We start from the raw sequence: 8,394 nt of genomic DNA on the forward strand, positions 1-8,394 counted from the left end.
CACTGTCAGTGCCCTGAGGGTCCCAGTGTGTGACTGTCACTGTCCTGGGGATCATGGGTCTGTCACTGTCCTGGGGATCTGGATCTGTCACTGTCCTCACCCCCGTCCTGGCCGCACGGCCACACCTCACGCAGGGACATCCCCGTTGAGGGACAGCCCCGTGCCAGGCTCTGCTGTCCCCTCAGAATTCAACTTTTTCAGCCATTAATGACCCCGAGAGCCCCCCCTGCCCGTTGGACAGCTCCTGCCCCACACATGGCTGGGGTTGGGGGGGGGGAATTGGATAATGAGAGTAATTAGCGGGTAAATCCTCGTTCCGGAGATTACAGCAGCTCCTGTGTGTCAAATATAGACTTTAATCGTGTCCAGAGCTGCTGCCAGATGGGCCTTTCCCCTCCCTGCTGTGGTTCTTTGCTGTTTTCCATGGATTTGGGAGTGGTGTGGCCGTTGTGGCCTTTGGGCTGTGCTGTTCCTGCAGGACACTGGGGGTCCTGTCCCTCGGCTGGGACACCATGTCGGGGTGTCCTCTCTCTTGGAGCAGAAGGTCCAGGCTGTCCCCAGGAGGTGCTGGCCTCTGTCCTGGGCCAACCTGGCTGGGAAAGACCCCAAAATTCAGTGAAAGAGCAGGAAAAGGGTGTTTCCCAGGTAATTTTTGGGATGACACCGGTTGTGTCATCTTCATCCCCGTGACAATGTGTCTGTGGTGGTGACAGGCCAGTCCCTTCTCCTGCTGCAGCGCTGGGTGGCACTGGGTCACGGATGTCACCTCCCAGGGACACGGAGGTGCCAGGGCTGTGGTGGGAGCAGGGGACTCCCAGGGATGCAGGGAAAGGCTGGTCCCTGGCTCTTTGGGGGGTGTCAGGGTGAGCTGCTGGGGTCTGACACACTCTGCAATCACAGAATCGTGGAATATTTAGGTTGGAAAAGCCCTCCAAGGCCACTGAGTCCAACTGTTCCCCCGGCACTGCCAAGGCCGTGTCCCCAGGTGCCACATCCACAGGTGGCACGAGCTGGTGCTGTGACCCTGCTGTTAAATCCTGTCCCGTCACCTCAGGTCCCCTGCAGCTGCAGCCAGTCTGACCCCTGGGATTTTCCCTCCGATGGATCAGGTTTGTCCCCCTCCAGTGACATCCCTGTTCCTTTCATCCTCCTGGCTGCATTCCATGTGCCAGGGCTGCATTCCCGTGGCGTGTCCTGAGGCTGGACCTCCCCCTCTTGCTCTGATCCCATCCCAGGGTGACCAGTCGGTGGCCGGGTCAGTGTCCAGGTTGTTATCCCGGCGTTATCCCGGTCTCTGTGCAGGAGCAGATGGCCCATTCCAGCCCGGAGCAGGTCCCAGATGGTCTGTGGAACACAGAGAGGCCGCCCCAAGCCCCGTTAATCCTTTAAAGGAATGGATAATCCGATCAGCATCCAAACCCCACCTGATCCCAGCTGCCCAAACCGCGTCCCATGGCAGGGCCTGGATGAACCCAGGGCTGATTTTCCAAGCACTGCTGTTCCTCGGGCCGGGTGTCACCCCTGTGAGAGCTCTTTGTGTCCCCAAGGGGGTTTGTGGCGAGGTCTGAGGTGATTATTTTGATGTGATCCTTTGGGGCTGGGATCTGAGCAGCAGCTGGTGCTGCAAACGGATGACCCCATGGAAAAGAGCACCTGGCATCTCCTCTGCAATCCCCCCAAGAGCCAGGAATTGTCCCATCTGTGGTGGTGCCACAAGTTCCTTCTCCCTTCTCATGGATTTCGGATAAAAAACCTCCCTTCCCCTGTCCCTGAGGAGTTTCAGGGACAGCCCAAAGCATCCGACACCATTTTGCCGTGGTTAAATTGCGTTTTCTCCCTGCTGCTGCATTTATTGGGTGCTGTGTGTGGGAAGAGTTGATATATTCTGGATGTAGGGAGCGGAGCTGTGTGTCAGGAGAGGAGCTGGTTCATTAGAGCAGCTCTAATACCCATAATTATCTTAAAGTTAAATCCGTTTGAGCCTGCACGTGGCTCCTCCGGAGATGGACACGGCACTCGGATCATTCGGGGGCTTAGAGCCACGGATCCGGGATGATTTCATCTGGAAATGCTTCTTGAGGGGTTCCTTTTCCCTGTGGTTTGGATGAGGGCTGGTGGGAATGGGAGGGAGATTCTGTTGGAGCGTTGGAATGGATTTGGATGACGCCAGAAGCTGGGTCAGTGTCAGCAGCTCTGGTTCCAGGAAGGGTTTGTGGTGCTCAGGCTGATGGAGCTCGGGGCTTCTTTGTTAAGAGATGCAATTACAGCAATTACAGCTCCCGAAAATGTCACTTGGGAACTCTCCCCTGCCCCCAGCGCCTGCCAGCAGCAGGAGGGAGCTGCAGGAGAGCGGGACATGGAATGGGTTGGGTTGGAAGAGACCTTAAAGCCCATCCATGGCTTCCTTTCTCTATCCCAGGGTGGATCCAAGCCCCGTCCAGCCTGGCCTTGGACATTCCCAGGGATCCAGGGGCAGCCCCAGCTGCTCTGGCAATTCCAGCCCAGCCCCTCCCCACCCTCCCAGCCAGCAATTCCTTCCCAACACCCCAGCCCAAGCTCCCCTTTCCCACTGGGAAGCCATTCCCTGCCTCCTGGCCCTCCAGGCCTTGGCCCCAGTCCCTCTGCAGCTCTCCTGGAGCCCCTTTAGGCCCTGCAAGGGGCTCGCAGCTCTCCCTGGCTCCTTCCCTTCTCCAGGGCAACATTCCCAGCAATCCTGCCTCCAGAGCAGAGGGGCTCCAGAGTTATGGAATGGTTTGGATTGGAACAGACCTTAAATTCCATCTTGTCCCACCCCCTGCCATGGGTAGGGACACCTCCCACTATCCCAGGCTGCTCCAAACTCCATCCAGCCTGGCCTGGGACACTTCCCCCACAGCTGCTGGATTCCCTGACCCAGGGGTTATTCAGGAATCAGACCCCACCACAGATCAGTTGGAATAGGGTGTCCCCGGCACAACAGCCTGGGGGGCTGCTTCCAGGGAATGCCAACCTTTGGGAAAAAGGGGCCTTTAAAGGCGTTTTCTGGGAGATTGGCAGGATTGTGCCGAGAGTGTGGAAATCCTGGAGGTGAAATTCCCTGTGTGTGTGGGGAGGGTTGGGTGTGCAGGTGAGCCCGGGGGCACCCCGATCCACTTTCCCCTCATAGTGTGGGAATATGGGAAAATGAGAGTTGGAATGGGAGCTGGATGAGGGCCATGCTCAGGTTACACCATATAACAGATGGGATTTGGGATGCGTGCATGTAAAGGGAGCTGCTGTCCTGGTCTCCAGCTCTCCGTGGGGCAGGACACGGGGATTCATGGAGAGTTTGGAGACGGCGCTTGGTGACATCCTCTGGGTTTCCAGCAGAGTTCTTGTCCAGGGACAACGGGAATGCCAGGCAGGAATTGCGGGAATGCTCCTGGCAGGGCAGCGAGGCTCAGGACGCTACCCTGGGTGGCCGGCGCGCTCCGCAGGGGCATTTTTAGGGCAGGGGTTTTGGGGCAGGGGCTCTCCGAGGCCCGAGCGGATCTCTCCGCACCCTCAGCCGTGCAGGGCTGCCCTGAGCTCCCGGGAATCTGCTGGCGCTGGATAGCAGCGCGGCAAGATGGTCCCTCCGTCCATCTGTCCATCCCTCCGGGCTCAGCGCCGTCCATCTGTCCATCCAGCCTCCGCTCCGTCCGTCTGTCCGCTCCCGGGGGGATTCGCCCGGCGCTCGCAGCCGCCGGCGCGGGGCGGGTTCGGCTGCGGGCACCGCGGGGATGCCGAGCGCAGCCACGGAGCCGCCTGCCCCGGGGAACAGCGGGCTCGCACCCGGGGGCTGTCCCGGGGGGCGCTGAGCCTCTGAGAACCCCCCCCGTCCCCTCCCCGAGCGCAGCATCACATCCGCGCCATCCTCATCCCCATCCTCATCCGCACATCGCCCGGCTCGGTGCAGCGCCCGGCGGTGCGGCCCCTCCGCGGTGATGTCATGAGCCGCCGGGGCGGTGGTTGGAGCCACCGGCGGAGCGGGGACGAGCGGCCGCGGCCGGGGGGGGCTGCCCTGCACCCCCTGAGCCCCCGCTGAGCCCCCGCCGAGCCCTCGGGCAGCACCTGGCGAGCGGCCGGCGGCGGCCGCGGCCATTTGCCGTGTCCGGCCGTGCTGACTGACCCGCTGCTCCGTCTCCTCCCGCTCCGGCCGTCCCTGCGCGACGATGAGGCAGGCCCCGGCTACACGCAAGGTACGGTTCTCACCCGCATCCCCCGGCATCGCATCCCCGCTTCCCAGCCGCCTCCTCCCTCTTTTTCCCCGTTTTCCCCGTGTTGATGCTGCCGGGCTGTAATTGGGAGCGTGACGGGCTCGGGGAGGAGGGGGGCGGTGGGCGAGCATCGGTTCATGGCTGGCTTTGCCTTCCGAGCTCCCGGAGTCCCCTCTCCGTGTCACCCGGCCGTGCCCGCGGTGATTGCAGCGGCTCTGCGGCTCCGCCGGGGCCCTGTCCCCGCTGCCGGTGCCATCCCTGCTCTGGGGATGCTGATGCCATCCCTGTCCCCGCTGCCGGTGCCACCCCGCTGCCTGGGGGTGTCAGTGCTGTCCCTGCTGCCCGTGTTGTCCCCGCTGCTGGTGCCGTCCCCACTCCAGAGGTGCCGGTGCCATCCCTGCTGCTCTCCCTGTCCCCACAGCTGGTGCCTTCCCCACTGCCTGGCAGTGTCAGTGCTGTTCCCGCTGCCGGTGCCATCCCCGCTTCCAGTGCCACCGGTGCCCACCCTGGGGAAGCTGCATGTCCATAATCCAGGTTTTCCTGCCGGCCATGCTGTTGGGATCAGCCTTTAGCATTCCCAGAGGCCGCTGGTACCCGGGTCCCTGCCAGGCTGCCATTCCCGCAGGTGACAGCGCGGGCATTGGCCTATATGTTTATTTTTAGCGTAACCAGGATGTCACTGCTCAGCTTAAAGAGAAATCCTGGGAATTTCTGGCTGATGGCAGGGAACAGAACTGAGCTGGGCCGGCCGTGCCGGTACCTGGCAGTAAGTGCTCCTGATTTACACCTGCACCTCCCCGAGCTCAGACACCGACGCTCCTCGTCACGTGTCCCTGTTAATCCTCTTCCCGATGGAAAGTTTCACGGATGCTGCTTTCCCTCTGCCCCATTGGTGCTCAGCCCCACAGCTGGATTCCATCCTGCTTTTCCATCGTTCCTCTCCTTGCCCATGGAATCACACCTGTGAGACTGGGCACCTGCCAGGTGGTGCTGGTTGTTTGAAATGCAGAATTCCTGGCAGTATCCCAGGGAACCACACCTTGGGGGGCTCATCCTGCTGCTGGGGGCTGAGACTCAGTTCCAGCAGAGGGGAGGTGCCTCCAAGGGGTGAAATTCCCAGGAATTGAGTGGGATGGCATCAGCATGGACCAGCAGCGGGTCAGTGCCTAGGCATCACCTCCAGCACCGCCTGCCCTGCTCGGGAGCTGCTGCCAATCGGAATCCTCCTGGAAACTCTGGGAATGCTCCACAGCAGCAGCCACAGTCCGTGAAGTTCAGCTTTTCCTCATCAGAAGCCTTGAAACTTAATCCAGGAGGAGGCTCCAGTGACACCTCCCCTCCCCTGCCCGCTGGAAGGTGACATTCACACATTCCTGCTCATCCATCCGGCGCTCACTGCTCCTGGCTGGATCAGGATTCCCACACCTGGAGCAGAACCAAATCAGGAGGGACCTGTGAGACCCCACATTCAACGGGCAACGCCACCCTCACCCCAGTCAGTCGTTGGTATCCAGGAGGATTTTTCCAGAGTTCCTGCTGCCAGAAGCCGAGTCCATCTCGGAGCGCGCCGGTTCGGAGCCCCCGACGCTCCCCCGGGAGCAGAGGTTTTATAATTCCATCAAATATTGATGCAGCAGCATTACACAGCAGAGCCCGGAACCTCCAGTGGAACATCCATCCCCAGCGGGGGGGTCGGAGCATCCCGGATCCAGGAGAGTCCAGGTGAGGTTGCTGCCTCTGCTCCCAGTGCTGGCACGATGCTGGACACCGGAAAATCCATGTCCCATCTTGGTCACCGGCTTTTCCAGAGCCCAGGGATGACTGGCTGGTGCCGTGGGGACAGATGGATGGACAGGAAGGTGCCAACACGGAGGGGAACCCGGCCAGCCCCCATTCCTGATGGAAAAAGCAGCTGGAGCATCCCAGAGCATCCCTTTGCCAAGAATCCCGAGGGTCTTGGAGCTCCAACTTTCGGTGGTCTGCAGGTGGCATCCCATGGAGGGGACCAGAGCTCCGGTGGAGGCACAAAGCAGGATTATTCCTTGTCATTCCACATGGCTTTAGGGATGGCTCCCAGGAGGCTTCTCCCTGGTTTTAGGGTTCGGTGTGGTTTGAGTCAGGGTTTGAATTGGTGTCCCCCACCCCATGGCCAGGACAAGGCTCAGTGTCCCCCAGTCCAGGGCTTGGTGTCCCCCAGGACGAGGCTCGGTGTCTCCTGGGACGGGGATCAGCGTCCCCCATTCCCATGGCCCAGGAAAAGGCTCCGTGTGCCCCAGGGAAGGAGCTGGTGTCCCCCAGGACATTTCCTCATGTGGGACTCGGTGGTCAGTGTGGGACCCCCCAGCCCTGCCCCATTCCTGAGTCCCCCACGTCTGTGGCAGGGAGTGGGGACGTCTCCGCCTGTGGAATTCCTGAAGAAGGTGTTTTCCCAAGTGTTTCCCAGATTTTTGTTGCTGCTCCATGTTGCGTGGTTGGACTTTGGGAAGATGCCGGAGCGCTCCTGAAGGGCGTCCTGAGCCAGCCCTGGTTTCACCTGAGGGTTTGGAGCTTTTGCTGCTGTCATTCCGTTTTCCCGGCAAATTTGGTGGCGCAGGAGATGTTGTGGAAGTTGGGAATGTCTTCCCTTGGCGTGCAGCCTTTGGGAAAAGGCTGGAAGGGAGCAGAGCAGGATTTAGCTGAAGCAATGCCAGAGGTGACAGGAAGTTTGGAAGTGCAAACGCGTCCAGGTTTGTATTGAAAATAGGGAAGTAGCGCTCCAAGGCTTCCCGAGGTTTTCCGTGTCGGATATCGGCTGGAGCTGCCAGTCCCTGATGGGCTCCATGTGCCCATCCTGGCCCCATCCTGGACATGGCATCGTGTGGCAGCGCCATTATCCATCTGTTCTGCTCCTGGTTATTCCCAGCTGGGATTAGGTCATGGAATCAGAAATGAGGGAGAGCGTGGAAGTGCTCCAAGGCTGCAGCTGGACAGATGTTCCCAATGCCTGCGCCGGGGGCTCCTGCCCGCCCGCGTCCCCCCAGGACCAGCCTGGCCGCTCCTTCTTTTCCATCCATTAGGGATTGTTTTTAATGGGAAAAATACGAATTAATTCCATATTTGTCTCTGTTCCGGGCTGGGCCCCGTGGCCTCCCCTCCCTGAGCTGCTGGGAGCTGCTGCATGTGCATGGAGGGGTGTGTGTCTGTGGGGAGGGGGGGGGTCCTGTCCCAAAATCACGGATGATTTAATTCCAGCCACGAAAGGAAAAGTTGGGAGCGTGGGATCAGCTCCCTGGTGTTCCTGGAATTTTTGGTTAAACAAAGCAGAGCCCCGGGGTCTCTGGGGCAGCCAGTCCAGGGTGCTCTGGGCCCTTTGGAAAACCAGAGGGATGAGGAGAGGGGAAAAACCATGTGTAGGATGAAATCCTTTCCACCTCCCGCTCCGGAGATCTCTGGGAAAGGCATGGGAAGTTAAACCCCACTGTGCCCACGGAGCACGGAATGCCCGGCCAACCCAAACCAGGCTTTGTCTCTGAAGACCAAAATTCCTTGGAAATACCCGGTGGGTCTGCCCCGGGGTACCTGTGGGGTCGGGATGGGGGTTCAGGATGTGCCCTCTGTCCCCACACTGGGCTGGAGGGGCGGGGACGGGGCTTGGGGGGAACCAAGGGCTGTGCTGGCTCTGGGCTCTGCTCCTCTGATCCTATGGGAGCTGTGCCAGGGGATCCCACGAGAGCCGTGCCCGCAGGTCCGTGGGATCTCTGCCCACATGTCCCACCCGGAGCAGCCCTGGGAGCGGGTTAACGAGCCCCCACACTAACGACGCCGCGCACAGCCGGTGCCACCGGGCACGCTGACGATGCTGGGCACACTAACGATGCCGTGCTGTCTTTTGTCTCCTTTCCCTGCTCTGCCGCTCCGGCCGCCGCCGGCTGCTCTCTGCTCCTCTGTCCCTGTGTGACTGTCTGTCCTCTCTGCTTCTGCTCCCGCTGCCCTCCAGAGCACCGCCCGCCGGCCCAAGGTGAGCAGCACCGAGCGCGGGGGGCACCGGGCACCGACGGCCCCGTGGGTGCCACCGCCACTCAAACTGTTGGGTGGCAACCCCGTCACAAACACGGGTCACTGGGTGCCAACGCCACCGCAGACAGGGTCTGTTGGGTGCCAACCCCACTCAAACACGATCCACTGGTGGCCAAACCCG

General features: G+C 60.9%; 1 protein-coding gene across 3 annotated transcripts in view; it reads left to right on the plus strand.

Annotated features, from left to right (window-relative positions):
* Window positions 1–2,715: 2,715 nt before the first annotated feature.
* Window positions 2,716–8,394, plus strand: part of DCTN1 (dynactin subunit 1) — a 24,286-nt gene continuing 18,607 nt past the window's right edge. For 2 of the 3 annotated variants that reach the window (XM_042052848.1, XM_042052850.1), the window contains exons 1-2: window positions 2,716–4,199; window positions 8,194–8,214. In XM_042052848.1, the coding sequence (XP_041908782.1) occupies window positions 4,173–4,199; window positions 8,194–8,214 (48 nt within the window). In that variant the 5' untranslated portion in view covers window positions 2,716–4,172. The remainder of the gene's footprint in view (window positions 4,200–8,193; window positions 8,215–8,394) is intronic. The other variant, XM_042052851.1, reaches the window with a different exon arrangement.

Source organism: Corvus kubaryi, unplaced genomic scaffold, assembly GCF_017639235.1.
Source record: "Corvus kubaryi isolate FWS band 111438036 unplaced genomic scaffold, C.kubaryi_AGA036_p1.0 split1-131, whole genome shotgun sequence".
Taxonomy (NCBI): domain Eukaryota; kingdom Metazoa; phylum Chordata; class Aves; order Passeriformes; family Corvidae; genus Corvus; species Corvus kubaryi.